At 36.4% G+C, this 17,649-nt stretch overlaps 1 protein-coding gene across 1 annotated transcript; it reads right to left on the bottom strand.

The window, feature by feature from the left end:
* Nucleotides 1–1,922: 1,922 nt before the first annotated feature.
* LOC118268832 (juvenile hormone epoxide hydrolase-like) lies at nucleotides 1,923–9,013 on the bottom strand. Its single transcript, XM_050698388.1, has 10 exons — nucleotides 8,836–9,013; nucleotides 8,622–8,718; nucleotides 7,877–8,056; nucleotides 7,236–7,487; nucleotides 6,611–6,757; nucleotides 5,813–6,032; nucleotides 5,222–5,353; nucleotides 4,501–4,723; nucleotides 3,903–4,115; nucleotides 1,923–3,544 (listed from the first exon to the last, which is right to left on the bottom strand). Exons 2-10 carry the CDS (start codon nucleotides 8,697–8,699, stop codon nucleotides 2,827–2,829), a joined length of 2,163 nt encoding a protein of 720 aa, XP_050554345.1. The 5' UTR covers nucleotides 8,700–8,718; nucleotides 8,836–9,013; the 3' UTR covers nucleotides 1,923–2,826.
* Between the last annotated feature and the right edge of the window lie 8,636 nt (nucleotides 9,014–17,649).

Below are 17,649 nucleotides of genomic sequence, written 5' to 3'. Positions count from 1 at the left end.
ACCTGGATGTGAAGATAGAACTGTTACATGTTATTGCAGAGGTCCACTAGTGTACGGAAACAGGGTGTTGATGATGACTGTAGTTTCGTAATTAAAACCATTAATTTCTTTATGTATTTATTCAACAAAAAATAAATGTCTCAAAATTAAATGCTTTGTTACAATTTGGTAACGTAAGGAATATCTTAAATCTAAGTACATAATACATTATTATGTAGTTTGAGCTTAAGTATATTATACTAGCAAACCTGGCGAACTCCGTTTCGCCACCGATGGTTTCCCCGTTTTCTTGCTTTTCTCTTGAAGTTTTCCCGAATTTCTTTTGCTATAAACTTCACGGCCCGAGACCTTTCCAACGAATGCAAAACCGTGGAAATCGGTTCGTGCGTTCTGGAGTTATAGCGTCAGGAAGGAAAACCCGACTTATTTTTATAAAATAGATTGATATCATAACACGGAAGAACTACAGTTTATTATTAACCGTTTCCATGCGGATGATGCCGCACAGGCACCATGTAAATCTATTGCGTATGGCGTATGGTGCCCGAGAGGATACAAAACTAAATCATACAAAACTCGGCTTAAACGACATTCGTCAAAGGAGCCCCTAAATAAAAGTGTCTTTATTTGTCACCCTTATCATGCCCACAGTGTTCGTTTTAAGTAATTTCGCAAATTAGCTGACATCAGGGGTTGTAAACCAAGTTGCCGACACATTTTATTATTGATTATAATTCTAACAGCCCACTTTCTGGAATGTTTCTCAAAAATCAAATGCTTTTGTCATAAGGTTCATTGTTGCCTAAAAACTTACAAAGAGTGCGCTGTTCGCCGGCCCTTCGCCTACGAAGTACCGTATTTCCTTGCGTATACGGTTGATTATTGTTTAAAACTACGCCGTTCATAATTGTTTGCGCCGGCGCACAGTATAATATTTTGATAAACTAGACGGACAAAAGTCAATTTAGGACATGTCTTAAATGATCCTTCTAACGCCAAGGAATCAAGACAAGCTGCTTTGCTCTGGTATTGGTACAAAATAATTTTGTCCCGCTAGTTTTTCATACTAACTGTGTGGTGCATAACTATTTCACCCCGGCCGGGGCGGCGGGGCCCCGCACTTCTGTCTTGCTGCCCTTAGTAAACAGACGTGACGTGATCTTACTGCTTATATTTTCGACGACATTCGCTTGTGCACTTGGACTCCGTGATTTTAAATTTGTGACGACATTGGCTTGTGTTATTGGACTCTTTGATTTTACAACGTGACGACTGTATCCTGTTTACCTAAACACATTTAAAAAACAAATTTACATTTACATTCTAAAACACATTTACATTCTTATCCAAATAAAACACTTCAAAATCATGTAAATGTTTATAGGTACCTACGAGTACAATATTTTTGATTCATTAGAATCGGACTTCCCATTCAGTTAAATGTTCTACAGTAATCCAGTATTTTGTAGAGAAACAATTTTATCATCAAAATAGTGAAGTTAAAATTGTTTCCCTACAAAACACTGTATTATAAATAATAATAAATAAATATCATCTCGCGACAAACTCAAGTGGTACGTGTATAAATTCTTTACAACACTTGAATAAATAAATCCATGAAATAATGCAAAAAGGTTTACGACCCCTAATATAAATTAGTCACTTACCTTCCATTTCCATAAAAACACACAGATCGTTACTTTTAAACGCACTGAACGAATTTACTGACTGCCTACGTTAGATACACAATGTCAAATGATTATTTTAGCAAGTAGAAACACGAAAACAAGCTAAAAGTGACAATTCATGGCGGATGATTCCCCAGGGGAATCATCAAACTTTCTGGCGCTTGGTGCCTCAGAGGCATCACAGAATTTTTGTTTGACGCCAGGCGCTAAAGATTGCTAAAAAGACTTCCGCACGGAATCGGTTAAAATGTTTGAGAACTGGGAACATTCTGTAATTAATTACAATTACATCAAGACAATGTCTATGTAATCACTACTAGGTATTACATTATGGTCAAATACTATGTATTATACGAATTATTTCGACAAAGATCAAATTGTTAAATCAAGTGCGTCCACGCCATACACATCGCAACAATTTTCAGCCATTTGTGCCTATCCAAAACCTTTAACATCACCAAAATCAGTCCAGCCGTTTTTGAGTTAGAAACGGCATTACTAACACGACTTTGTCATTTACACGTAGATTTTAAATCCAAAAATTCGTTTCTTTTCCACCACTATCCGAGAAAATGTTACATAATCTGGATACACCATCTTAAAGACAAATTATATAATATTTTATATATTGTATAAGTCATACATATTATATAGAAAAAATATTCTACTATTTAAAACCCTTGACACGGTTTTCTTGGGCTTGGCTTCTAATTACTTACATACTTTAGTATGTAATTTTTTTTGGACTATAATAGTCCATGGATATTCAGACTATCTAATACCACAAATGATAAAACGTGTCAAACATACATACACTCACAAGATCACGTTTTTTAAGGAACCTACTACTTACATAATTTATAATTATTGTAAATTTTTAACATTAAACTTTTTTGCTAGGAAATTAAGACGATGAGTTAATATTCATGTCTGTTGTTGAGTAGATTATTAATTTTTTTTTTTTGAGTATTTTTTTGTTTTGTTTCACGAAATAAGAAATAAATGACAAGATGTCACATTAATGAATTATCATAATTTCATTAAACTATAAAATATTCGTCTATTTTATTATCTATCGATCGGACTACTTGCATTCGTAAGATTGTTCAACAAGTAATTGTTCACACCCAATCAACAGTTACTGATCAAAAAGCTTCTCCAAATAAGGCACCAACTCCAATGGATCAGTATTAGGCCCAAACCTTTCAACGGGGACCCCATTTTTATCAACAATGAACTTAGAAAAGTTCCATTTAACGAAATCACCCAAAGTACCTCCCTGCATTCTCTTCAAGAAGTTCCAAAGAGGATGAGCATCTGCCCCATTCACCGCTACCTTTTCGAACAAATCGAATTTCACTTGTTTAGCTTTAGTGAATTGTAATATTTCTTGAGGGGTCCCCGGTTCTTGGTAACCAAACTGATTGCATGGGAAAGCCAGTATACGTAAACCTTTAGTACTGTATTTTTCGTATAATTCGTTCAATTGTTTGTAGTGTCCGTCTGTGTAGCCGCATTGTGAGGCTACATTGACGATTATAAGTACTTGTCCTTTATACCTGTCGAGTTTCACTTCGTTACCGTGAATGTCTTTGACAGTGAATTCGTGAACTGATTTCGCTTTCATGTAGTCTACTTGTGTTGGTTGCTTGGCTGACTCAGTTGGCTCCTTGGCTGATTCTTTTGGCTCTTTGGCTGACTCAGTTGGCTTCTTGGCCGAGTCTGTTTGCTTTTTGGCTGACTCAGTTTGCCCTTTGGCTGACTCAGTTGGCTTTTTGGCTGATTCAGTTGGCTTTTTGGCTGATTCAGTTTGTTGAGCGTTTGATTGCGTTGGTTCAGATTTAGGTTCGTTTTTTCTGTAAAAAAAAAATTGGCATGAAGTCTGACATGTTTAAAACACCAATTAAGTTATATAAATATGAGATTCGAAATGAGACATTAATGGGTACATATCAAAATTGAAATTGTATCATAATGTTTTATGTGTAACATTCTCAATAAGGAGGTTCTTAGTAACCCAATGGGAAAACATCCAATGTATTCTCCCGCCTTGGGCGAGGCGAGAGAGAGTGTCAGACTTTACTGACTAAAAACTACCCTGTTCCTATTTCTACACTTCGAGCCGGAAACCCGCCAGGTAGACCGCAGCTCCGGAGCCTAAGTAGCTCTATGAGTAAAGAAAGAGCAAAGTAAGACTTAAGGATATAAACTCACTTCTTTTCCTCATGGAACTTTATGAAAGTATCAACGGCATCAAAAATATCATCAGCCAGTACATCAGGCAGTTCCATAGCCGCGAAGTGTCCCCCATCCTCTACGATAGAGCTGTGCAAGTAGTTCCTATACTTGAGTCGGAGAATACTGTCCGGTTGGAAGAAAAGGTTGTGTTTGAACTTAATGCCCCATGTTGGCACGTCTGTTGGGATTCTGGGGAAGAAAATGACAATTTTTAATGTGTATTCATAATTATTGTGGACTGTTTCATTCAAACCTTAGATTCCTATTCCGCCTCAGGTGTTGTGATTTTTATTTTCTTTTTCCTCAAAACATTGCCCCTCATTAAGATTTTCTCCTGTGTCGTGGGTGCGTTTACAAACATACAAGTTCACAAGCACATGACACCCAGACCCGAAACAACAATTTGTGGATCACACAAAGAGTTGCTCCTTGCGGAAATCGAACCCGCTACACGTTGCGCGGCAGCCAGTTGCCCAGCCACCGCGCCAACCGCGCAATCATTGGACTCATTGGTGATTGCTTACCATCAGATAATCCATAAAAAAAATATCTCGAAAATGCCACTAAAACTCACCGATCCAAATCCAATAACTGTTTATACTCAGTATAATGCCTCATGCTACTGGTTATACTATTGGTCGTCCAGTAGATCATCACGTTGTCCAGGAGATGTGTCAGCGAGAACTTTTGAAGCAAGGCTCCATCTATGGCCTGCTTGTTTTCCTTATCAGTCCATGCTGAGAACTTTTCTAAGATATATGCTGCTAAACCGGCTGGAGAGTCTGAGAGAGCAATGCCTGAAAACATATTAATATGACATAACTAGTATACATATTGAAAGTACGTATTTTTAAGGTCATATAGGCGAAAGCGGTCAGGGCAAGTCCGCGTACTTACTACGCGTTACTCGTTAAATCTATTTAGTCTGTCAATTAGGTAATGAAAAGATATTAGACATGTATTTTTTTAATTTTGTCATACTACATAGATAACAATACTTAGATAAAAAGAATCAAAGTTTAGGAGTGAGAGCAAATACGTAATTTCTGCGTATAATACGTACCTAGAAGTGACGTCACGCGATATTTCAAATCAATATATCTTCGAAAGTATTTGTTTCCGTAAGAAAATAAAAAATACGTGTCTAATGTTTTTAAATAATCTACAAAATTTTAATGTCCATTAAAATAAAAATTAGTCATCTACCCTACTACGGCTTCACAGAAAACCGCCGCGAAAACAACGCTTTTCTTATGCTATCACAGATAATATTGTACTTATTTACAATATCTTACCGACAGTATCAGGCTTAGTGGCCTGTATATGGAAGTGGCCGGTCTCCTGTATGATGGTGGTGAGGTACTGCGACAGCGGGTACATACGGTCTGCTATGCTAGGCTCCACTATGAAACTTGGCCAAATTGTTCCTGAAACATAGAAGTTCTGTTATTATTACAATTCTGGCATCATACTTCTTATTCTTTGACTATGGGGTCAGAGGTTTGCTATTTTCAGTTATGAAATTTTACAAAAATAAATAGTTTTATTCAACTTGAATTAATTGAGATGATTTAATAATGGATTTTAATAAAATATTTCATTAAAAACTTATAACACCGCTCTTTTTGAAGCGTCGGGGGTTAAAAAGGGCACGAGTCATTCACGTTTTCTTATGTTTATTCACAATAGCTGGCCCGGCAAACTTCATACTGTCTTAGACAAATTTTTCTCACCTTTTAAACCTTCCCTGGACATTCACAAACAATTTAAAGCTAAATCATTTGCCCAATCCGTCCAGACGTTCTACAGTTTTAGCGAGGCTAACGAACAACCCTTGATTTTGATAGGCATAAAGACATAAAAAATGCGGTTTTTTTTTAACTTACCGATCAAAGTATAGAATACAGCCATAGGACTCCACATCACACTCGGTGTGTTGGTGTGGAATCCCAGCACAGCATCAGGGAACAGGGTGGCCATCGCAGAACCAATCTTTGCACCGTAGTTGCCGCCTTGCACATAGTACTTGGAGTAACCAATGCGCTTCATTAAGTTGTAGAACACTACTGCTACTTCTTGCGGTCCCATGCCTTGTTGTGTTGGGGCCTGTAGATTTAAAAAAAAAATATGTACATAAGAATACCGAATTGTGTAGTTTCCTAGGTCAAAAATCAATTATTTTGACATTTCAATATACCTAATAAAATAGTTATCCTAAAATAATCGTACTTTCATTCATTAATTTGATGACATGTACTTATTTATTTTATTTTTTTAGCTAATTTTAGAGAAGTTAGAATGCTGACGCAAAAAATTATGACGTCATAAGTTGCGATTTCCTACAAAATTCATTTAAAAGTAACGTTTTTGACATTTCGATAAAAGTACATATTGAATTAGACTAGTAGGAAACTACCGAATTGGTAAGTGATAGCATTGATATTCCTATTAGACCAATCACTTTAGCAGTATAAGTTGATGTCAGCAAATATCCTATTGGGTAATGGATAATTTTAATGTGATTAAGATTTGAACAAAAATTTATTAAAGAATTGCAAAATTATATCATTATTTTGTTAGCCAGAATGCGACAGACATGCAAACATATCCTTTACAAAAAAATGCTTATAAATATGCTTGGTAAAACAAGTAGGTAATATAAGAATCAAAAATGCTGCACTTACTTGAGAGTACCCAAATCCTGGAATGCTGGGAGCAATAACTTCGAAGACGAACTTATGGTTAGGTCGAGGAGTTACCAGCTTTGGTATCAGTTCATAGAACTCTCGGATAGAGCCGGGCCAGCCATGGATTAAGAGTATTGGTATGACCTGCAAGAAAATTAATTTATTATTTATTTATATAAACTGCCTCGCTGATCAAGTGGTCGTTAATGTGACTGTTTACATGCAAGATATCTCTAATTTGATTTCTGAGTTCAGTAAAGTATTATTTCAAAGATTTATTTTTAAGCCATGAAGGCACACGCACAACTGCAGGGCAAAGGCTTCTCTACCCTCCTTCCACTCCTCTCTATGCAGAGTATAGTATAGTTAGGATTATACAGTTTTCTGAAAATTTTCCATAACACCACCACCACTACCATAGACATATATGCCACAAAGTGGATGTCAGACCCACCTCATCATAGGTGTTTCATTAATTTAGCACAATTCACATTAATTCTATTAAATTCTTAAGACAATAAATATCATGTAGATATATGTTACAATGGTGTTTAGGTATTGTGACAGTGGGTACATAATTATGGTCTACTATTCTAGGCTCCACTTAAAGTAAATTACTTACAGTAATGTCACCTCCATCACCTAAATCAGGTTTCACATGCATATAATGTACATCCAGTCCTTGTATGCCAGTGATGAAATGGTTGTACTTGTTCAAGAACCTTTCCCTTTCCTCAAAATTGTACTCCTTTTGCCAGAAATCCAGTACTTTGGGCAGGAACAGACTGTTGAAGCCGTATGAGAAGCCTGCACTGTCTAACGGAGGTGCAAACGGAGCTCGGTGGAGTAAACGTTCTTTCAGATCATTTACTTTCTGCAAAATAAATTTTCAATGTTAATGATTAAGAAATGTTGCATAGTATAGAAATGTCTTATTTCGGACAGTATTCTAACTTGGTTTATGTAGATTCTTATTAGTATTTAAAATGATATTAGAAAATTATAAATTTGGTATATCCTAATTAGTTTTACCATGTCAACTCTAAAAATTCATAAAAACAGCTTGTCAAGTTTGTTTAGGCAACAAACATACAGTGTTCATAATATTAGGGAAGAGTGGATATTTAAATCATATTTAATTTGGTTTTATTAACCATTATACCAAATTGTACCAATAAGGAGGCTAACTAGCAGACACTTCACCTAGCCAGCACCACCGTACCTACCACAATAGCAGAAAAATATAATAAAAACATTACTTACTATATCGGAGAATTCAATTGTAAATGGTCTAATAGAAGTGTCAATCTCACTCATTGGGTATGAGCCCCACCATTGCTCCAAGTCTACTTTTGGCGTCACATCTTCCGATTTGAAGAAATACAATTTATAACTGGCCGCTAATAAAATTATAATGGCGATAACAAAGTATTTTTTTGGTATCTGTGGACAGAAATTAGTTGATAAGTTGTTAGACATAGTTTTAGTTTATTAAAGTTTTAAGTACTTATAAAAAAATATATACATATTACTAATTATTTTTTTAAATGTGTAAAATTGTGAGTAAAGTTTCCTTCCTATCCTTTATACTTTTTTCTAATATTCCTGTTCTACTGTAACGTTTAAATACAAAAATAAATTGTGAATACAGTAGAACTCCAATTATCCGAATTAATAGGGACCGGGACCCATTCGGATAATCAAATATTCGGATAATCGGATTTTTAAAAAAAAATTGCCATTGAAGAGAATAAATGCTATGTTTTGATATTGCACTATTTTTTTATTGAATTAAATTGCGGGGGGAAGTCAGTGTATGCACAACGGCAAGTTAAGACAAGTCAAGTCAAGACTTGACGCGCAAACACTGGCTTCGCGGGGGGGAGAATAATAGCGCACTTAGACTTTTTTTGGACAATTTTTTGTGATTCGGATAATCGGCGATTCGGATAGTCGGAGTTCGGATAATTGGAGTTCTACTGTATTTGAAAACAAAAAAATATCTTACATAGAGCGATTTCTTTTCTGAATACTTCTTGTCATACTGCAGTTTTTGCGCTTTAGTTAACGGCTTTTTGGAGCTCATGGCTATAACTGTTCGATCTCTGAAAATAAAATGACAAAACTTTGTTTTTTTGATATAAATTATACCGGTACTTCGGCAATGACAATACAAAACAAACAAATGAACAATATTTTAGGCCAAACTTTTTAAAACTTACCACGTAAGCTTAGTTGTAAGAATGTAACTATTGACCGGCTTTTGTTTATAGTTATTTCATTTCTTTAATAATTCACTTTTTGGAGTTTGTTATTTTGATAATGGCTGGAAATTTTATTAAAACTTCGAACTTCGGAGTTCGGTGATAAAATCAATAACTAATGACAGTGACAGATGATGAGATGACAGTCAGGTTCAGTGTTGACAATATTGACAATTTAATAAATTATTAGCCACTGATTATTTGTTAGAGCTAAGATAAAAACATAAAAATACAATTAAAATTATCTTGCTTTTAACCATTAAAGAAAATGTTGGATAATTTTCAATCTTTTAGATAACGGAAAAAGTTCAAAAAGGAAATCGCAAATAGTTTACACTAATAACCCGTAGATGGCAGTACAAGTTGTAAGTTGCATGGTTTTAATGTTTTACAGACAGGAGGGAAGAGAATGGATTGGGGTAGTAAATCTTTTTTATTGGGCCATTTGAAAACGGTACCAAGTGGGAAAAGTCAAAATTGGTACTAAGAGACCCTTTAAATATTTTGAAACTTTATCCTATCTTCTTTATCTGGTGAACGATTTACTTTGGCATACCTACCTACCTGCTCGCTAGTATTTATTAAATTAGTCATTTCTATTAGATTAAAAGTTTTAATCAATTTCTTTTACAGGATAAGCTAATAAACGAGTAGACGGATCATCTGATAGTAAGCAATCGGCGCCACACATAGACATCTGAAAAACCAAAGTCTACATTGCGTTGTCAGTTTTTGGGGTTTAGGAATTTGGGGATTTTCGGAGAATCGGGGATTAGGAAGACTGGCGACACAAACACAATGCAAGCGTTGTTTCACGTCGGCTTTCTATGAAGCCGTGATATCACTCCGTTCGACCAATCGTGCCGAAGCATGGCTCTCCTACACTTTAGATTTAATAACTTTTATCTGAACTATCGAAACATAGACGCTGATAACAATCTTCATTAAATAAATTATCCTATTCTATCAATTCCTTCAGGCCACGGCAGGCGTGACGACATTACATAATTTACATTGCAAACAATTTTCTTCCACAATATTATGTATGCACGTCCAAACAATTGCATAACACAAGTTATCGAGTGCGTTGCATCGAGTCACTTGATCATTTGCTAGCGTAAAAGTGATCTCGTTTCGAGTTCCGTGGACGGACGGTGGAACTGTGAAACCCTTTCACGCGTTTTATTTTAGTTCTGTTCTGCTCAAGTTACGTCTGTACGTGTGAAGTAATTAGCTCTTATATTGTTATGGTGTCTATTTCAACAGAATTTGTATTGATTGATTGGGCTGCAAGTGTAGGTACATACATATGTTATTTAATACGTGCCTACCTAATTATGTTTATGTTTTTTTAGCGGCGATATTCATCTTATGACTTCTCCCGCCTTGGGCGAGGCGAGAGGGAGTGTCAGACTCTTACTGACTAAAAACCACCCCGTTCCTACTCCTGCTTTTCGAGCCGAAGCCCTGGTAAACCCGCTAGGTAGTCCGCAGCTCCGGATATGTTTATATGCCTAGGTACTTACTTACGTGTAATGCTCTTTTTTGGAGGTCTTTTTAAGGGCAAGGATTAGTTATTATAATTGGATTGAATACGAGCTAATAGCTCTGTGCTAATAGCTACAACTAATAAGGTATGTAGAATATACGTAATCTATCTACATTGCAATCAGATATTTCTTCGTAAAATGGATGGATTTAATTAAAATTCCATTTTCGCAAAGTGTCACCGTTAAAATTATCTTAGTGTGTAGATATAGATATTGGAACTGGATGGAAGTCGGTATTTGTAATACACGATCAACGACCAGTCACAGGAAGAGAAAGGGTGATTCTGAAAGCGCGGCCGACCTGGATATCTAAACTAATTCATCTGCATACTTACGTAAATGCTTTGACAGAAGTTAAAAGTATCTAATGCTTTAAATTATTTTTTAATATATTTAATATTATGTTGCCCCACACTTGGATTTTCTCCTGTTTCATAGGTGCGTTTAAAATATGTATATCTACAATTTCACATAGGTACAATTATCTCATTGAACCAAAAAGTTCTCAAAACCCTTTTAATTCAAGCATAAAAGTAACTGGCAATCACGAAAAAAACATTAATAGACGCCATTAAAACAAAAGAATAAACGCGGCTTCGAAATTTAAATGCACAAGCATATCGCGATAAATAATCAAAATGGCGCACAGGTACACATTATTATGGGAAATAATGAAGAAATTATTGACGTGTGAAACGAATATGCGAAATAAATCCGAATGAATGGGAGCTGTCACAATAGGGGCCGCAAGGCTCGCTTTTAATTGAACTTGCGGGGCCAATATGGAAGGTAGATTTTTTATTTTTTCATTTAACCGCTGCTAGATACAGTATAGTAGGGTTGTCGCGCTGAATCGTCAATTAATATTTCCATGACAGTCATGAAGATTAACTGGGTTTAATATTTCTTTTATTAGAGCTCATAATATCTACTAAATACACTTAGATAGGTGTACATATCTGTATTATAATCCTATCTAAAGAGGTTCCTAATCAGCTAAACGGTTTCTTTAGCGTCATGCAGAATCATGAGAAATAACACTTCACCTAAGAATTCACGTCAAATTCTAATTTGCTCTAATTTGTCAATTGTCTCTCAGATGTTGACTATGTAATTAATGTTTACATGGCAAAAGGCAATTAATTATTCCATTACATGGAGAAATTGCCAATTGATTTATTTTAAAATTACTTTCTTTGGCAATTTAAGACTAATTTATTGGCGTGTCTATAAGATGCATAATATTTTGCTACTTGCAACGACATTTACATAAAATATAATATTATAATATCCGATATTACATAAAAATAAAATGTAACTGATTATATGACACCCCTACTGAACACCCACCACGCTTCCATAGCGCTATCACGGCTCTCAGCCCTGTCACCATTTTCCCATTTTTCCCGCCCACTCATACAAATCCGAAACGTCATAAGTTCCCTCTTGAACATTGAAAATTCAACCTTATTGCCGTACCTAAACAGTCAAAGTTGACAAAAATCGTTCAAACATCGAACAGAAGTTACGTTGTTTATGGTTCCAGTCACAGCTTAGCGATGCGGTTTTTCGAATGAAAACCTCTTTTCGGGGAATTGACAAGTGAATTTAATATTGGTTTTAACCCGATAAGTGTGATTGTATTAAAATAAAATTATTGAAAGTTACCGGTTCGATGATGATAGTTGTGGTCGCTGTGTAAATGAGATAATGATTCAAGTCATTATTTCGTTCATTTTCAGTTCAGTGAATGTAATAAGTATGAACAGAGAGGAGACAGGGACAGGTCGTTTTAATTATTTATTTCTTTTTTGATATCAGGTCTTTTGGTAATTATTAAAGTGATTATTATTTAATAGTATGTGTATATGAACTTGTATGTTTGTAAATGCACCCACGACACAGGAGAAAATCCTAGTGTGGGGCGCTGTTTAAACCTTTCAACCTAGTTCATAGTTGTTTTAGGTAGAAAGTAATTGTGATACACACTTTTTGCTACTAATGAGGTATTTGTAGTGGCTTAAACATCAGAATACACTCAAGGCTCGGAACCGGTTTAAAAAATACCGGTTAATACCGGTTTATATCGGTTTTCCTCCGAACTTTTCTTAAGAACGTGAACATTAAAGAACTTTATTTTAACCTAAATTAACCGGTTTATTCGACGAGGGGCATGTCGGTACACGCGTTGAAATATTATTATTGAAATAAGCTGAACAGCGCGCGGCGTTTCTTTGATGTGCGTCGTATTAACCGGTTTTTATTGCTCTAAACCGGTTAATCCGAAAAAACCTTTATGAAAATACTGTTCCAAATACCGGTTTAAAAAACCGGTTTCGCGAACGAAACCCAATGTAAAGGTTTTGCGTACAAGTACATAATAACGGTTTGAAAATTTAACCGGTATCCGAGCCTTGAATACACTTCGCATTTACGAGCATCGCATGGTAAATTAAGACGATGATGACCTGTCTATCCGAGCCTTTTTTTGAAGAGGGGTCATCCGATGTCTTCTCTCTCCTTGGGCGAGGCGAGAGGGAGTGTCAGACTCTTAGTGAATAAAAACCACCCTGTACTGCTCTTTGAGTCGGAACCTATCCAGGTTAGTCGCAGTTTTAGTACCTAAATAAAATATCTACCATACATAATCCATCAACATAACACACAAACTAACTATTATTTATTGGTCCATGCTACAAATCCATTTAACTAATGCCTGTATCTGGTTGTACACAAATGTCCCGCGGGAGTTCTGTGAGCGAGGAAGTGTGAGGGTACGGACAGTGACGTCAAGTTATCGGACGGTCGCACTACCCATGTATTGTGTTGGTACCAGAAAATGACAATCCTAAATAGGGCAAATAGAATCAGTTCATAATAAATAGGGTAAATAATTAGATAAGTAAGGTTTGAGGGCCCCGAGATCTTGAACTATAATGACAGAAAATGACAATCCTAAATAGGGCAAATAGAATCAGTTCATAATAAATAGGGTAAATAATTAGATAAGTAAGGTTTGAGGGCCCCGAGATCTTAGACTAGATGAGGGTGTTTCAATGACGACATTCTTTTAGTCACCTAGGTACTAAGATTCGCTTCAGGTGTTGAGGGTGGCCACGGTGGTTTTAGTGAGGTAAAAATCCCACACTCCCTAGTCTTTTATCCCCAAAAAGCTAGGCGCCTTTTGAAGGTTTCCCCCGTCATCAAAAAATGTACTAAGATTACACATCAGACAATACATTGGTTTGGTCAGACTACCCTTGACTGTTGATGAGTATGACAATCCAGATACATAGATAGTTTTTTTATCTTTCAGAGGTATGTACGAGTCTCAAGATGCTTAAATTTGCGTATCCACAAACTATTATGTGTGTGAGAGCCATGCTTCGGCAGGAATGGGTTCGCTCAACCGGAGGGATCACACGGCTTCCCAGAAAACCGACGTGAAACAACGCTTGCGTTGTGTTTCGTTGTGTGAGTGAGGTTACCGTAAGCCCATTTACCCCCTTCCCAATCTTTCCAATTCCTGATTCCCCAACAACCCTCAATTTCTTAACCCCAAAAGGCAAACAACGCACTTGTAACGCCTCTGATGTTTCGGGTGTCCACGCGGCGATTACTTACAATCAGGTGATCCGTCTGCCCTAATCTAACTTAATCATAAGTTCCTCGTTCTTTCTCCTAATCCTCAAGTTCCTAATTATAAAGGATCCTCTTCCACTATTACTCATAACAATACCCTAAAACGTGACGCCTTTAAACGAACCTTAAACGTCTACAAAGTTATCGTTACGTAACAGTGTACCCTTGATTATGACCCACAAACTTATTACTTACACTTCACCAACTAGACAATGATCCTTAATTTCTTTAAGTTAAGGTTCTGTTTGCAATGAGAGGAGGTAAAGTGAGTGGTATATGTAAGGAATGAAGATGTATAGGGGTGGTTTTAAGTGGGGTGCGATAAAGTCACAGGTTGGGCTTAGCGGTTACTAGAGTCGCGCTTGACGGTACGGTTCAGAGGGATGGGGATTTAGACGTTATTGGCTCACAGATGTAGGGTTGTCAGGAGTATAAGAGTAAGATTTTATTAAGGCATATTTTTCTTTGCAAAATAATCAAGAAGAATTAAGTTTACGTTGACTAGTTGGAAGATGAAACGTGTGAAAATATTGTTTTGAAAGTCATTTTTGTAACTGTTTGTTTCTCAAATTAGACAATGTAGATATAAGATAAGATATGCTGATTCACTGTCGTAACCGGAACTTTAAATAATGCGTTTGTTGTATGACAATACTCTCTTCTTAAAGCGGATTATTAATGTGGTAACTGGTAATATCTTTATTTTCTGTGGCTTCCCATTTCGCAATGAAAGATCCGAATCACAGATTGTACCCAAAATAGAATTTAACTTGCTAAAATCCTTAAATATTCGAATAAAATAGACACATATAACTACATATATTATAAGTATTTACTACAAATGGTGCAGTTCGTTTCATTCCCATCACGTTCTCGTAAACAAGACATAATAATCGCAAACTTTCTTTAGTTTATCCACATAGATCAGACGATGCCAGTAGGAATATCTATTTGATTGTTTATTTATGTTGTTTGTACCTCTCGTATAGTAAAGTCTCGAAACTACTAGACTGATTTGAAAATATCTCTCACTATTGAAAAGTTTACTTTTTGGGAGTAGCGTAGGACATGTTATTATCCTGATACTAAATGATACTAAAGAAATCATCCACAGTTAAAGTTCACTGCCTCTTCTTTTTTTGGAGGGGTTTTCCTATCTATATCTACTTACTGCTGGCCTCTCAGCCTCCTCTACGTATTTCAATAACCAACAACCAACGCTCGCAAAGGGGTTGAAGGCCAAAGGACTTTTTTTTGAGAGGGGAAAATCATCTAATGGCTTCTCCCGCCTTGGGCAAGGGGAGAGGGAGTGTCAGACTCTTACTAACTAAAAACCACCCCGTTCTTATTCCTGCTTTTCTGGGTAAACGACCAAAGGACTGGAACATATCTAAATACGAGCGGGCAAAGACAGGAGGAAAACTAGTGTAGAATATTACGCATAGAGGTAACTTAAGATTCACTGTCCATAACACCGAAGATGATAGCGACGTAACTTTACACGTAACTACGTATTATAAGTATACTGGCTTACTATGTAAAGATTACGGCTTTACCTGCTTTTGTTTAAACGTGGTCTATTGAGTTTGAAGTTTTTATGATGGATAGTTGAATTAGCATATTACGTTCTTGTTTCTTTTTACTATCGTTTCAGATTAGCAAGTGGTCTTTATCAGATGTTTCCTTATAACAAAGTTCCTTTTATTAAATTTTTTCTACGATTGAGAGGCGGTTTGGGGATCCAAAAAAACTAATATGGTGCTGCCTGTACCCTTAGTACGAGTTTGTTTTACGTTCAAAGAAATCGAATCGAGTTAGCACTCTGATTGGCCAGCACGAATGTTAATTCGCGCTGGCCAATCAGAGCGTTGAACGGGCTTTCGTTTCGATCTTTTTAAACGTAAAACAAACTCGTACTAAGGGTACTGGGTGACAATGTTAGGGAACAAACATAAGTGTATACTGACAGTGGTGTATTATGAGATGCGTCAATAGGCATTTTGCGTTGCCACATTAAAATAAAACTATCACGTTTATCTTGCGGTGTTTTCTACACGTAACACACTTAATGACTGGCGTAGTGGCGTCAGTTTCCATCGTCGATGTACATGGGAATTAACATAACACCATAATGCCTTTTATTCACCGAAGAGGTAGGTAGACATATGCACGTTGACTGTAAAATACTTTACAATTTTTGCTACATCATTTTAAATCCTTTTTCGTCCACTCCCAATCTATTATTCAAGTTTCTTCAATAGCTCATCTCTGAGGTTATTCTTTTCACCAGTTTCCGTAATCAATACATGTAAGTACCTCAAGTTTCTTTAATGACTCTTCACTGACATTAGAACTTGAGATGGGATATTTACCATATCTATGAGTTTTATGATTCATCCGTGATCATGGTGCTTGCAACAGTGCCGAAATATTCGAAACTCATAGTCATAAATAAACATGGTAAATATCCCGTCTTAAGTTCTAATGTCAGTGTTAGCGAGTATGTCAGTTTAAACACTTATATTGACATCCTCACTGAGTTGTCAATATAAGTTTTTAAAGCGCACCGCATTTTTTTTTTGAGGGATAAAATCGTCCAATGACTTCTCCCGCCTTGGGCGATGCGAGAGGGAGTGTCAGACTCTTACTGACTAAAAACCACCCCGTTCCTTCTCCTGCTTTTCGAGCCGGAGCCTCGGTAAACCCGCTAGCTAGTCCGCAGCTCCGGATGTGTATTAAACCATAGGCTACTTGGTCGTTATGTCTTATAGTCATGATATTACGCGTCCAACGAAATAGGTAGTTTAAATCGTGGGAAATTAAAACGTTTATCTAAATAATTTCAATGTTTACACCGTCATTCTCAGTAATTAAATGGCCAGTGAAATAATGCTGTAATTATGGTAAAAGCTCAAGGTTTCTAATTGTTAAGGCAGACTTACGTAATTTTAATATTTGCATGTAATTCTATGGTAAGTAGCGTCTAAGTTTGAGAATTGCTTAAGTCAAGAATTTTGTTTTATGTATATGGCAATATGCTCACCACCACATTACATGGGAGTGGTGAGCATATTGCTCAACTGTACAATGTATATCCACTTTTCACTACATACAAGTGGTGAAAAGTGGATATACATTGTACAATGGCATTACGTGCCTTATTGTGCACCTATGCCTACCCCTTCGAGGATAAAAGGCGTGATGTTGCATATTGTTTCATTTCATCAAGTTGATCTAAAACCTATTTAAAGAAATGTCTTCATCTAAAATAATGTTCCTTAACACCTTACGTAGCAGCCCTACGTTCATCTCGTTACGTACCAGGCCTCTCCACGGAGTAATCAGATAAGAGACGGGCGCTCAAGTTTAATTGAATTTCCTCGCAAAGTTTACGCTGCCACCCCTGGCCGGCACTGCGTTCTGATTGGAGCGGCGTCGACCCGCTCAAAGACATTGTTCCCGGGCGTATAGCTAGGGCTGTGTGCTATATACATGGATGGTTCTCTAGTCTATTGTTTTGCTTATGTAAAACTATTGGTGAATGGTTTTATTAAATGGCTAAAGTTTGATTTTGTATTAT

Source organism: Spodoptera frugiperda, chromosome 14, assembly GCF_023101765.2.
Source record: "Spodoptera frugiperda isolate SF20-4 chromosome 14, AGI-APGP_CSIRO_Sfru_2.0, whole genome shotgun sequence".
Lineage (NCBI taxonomy): Eukaryota > Metazoa > Arthropoda > Insecta > Lepidoptera > Noctuidae > Spodoptera > Spodoptera frugiperda.
This window is presented reverse-complemented; position numbering and strand designations above follow the sequence as displayed.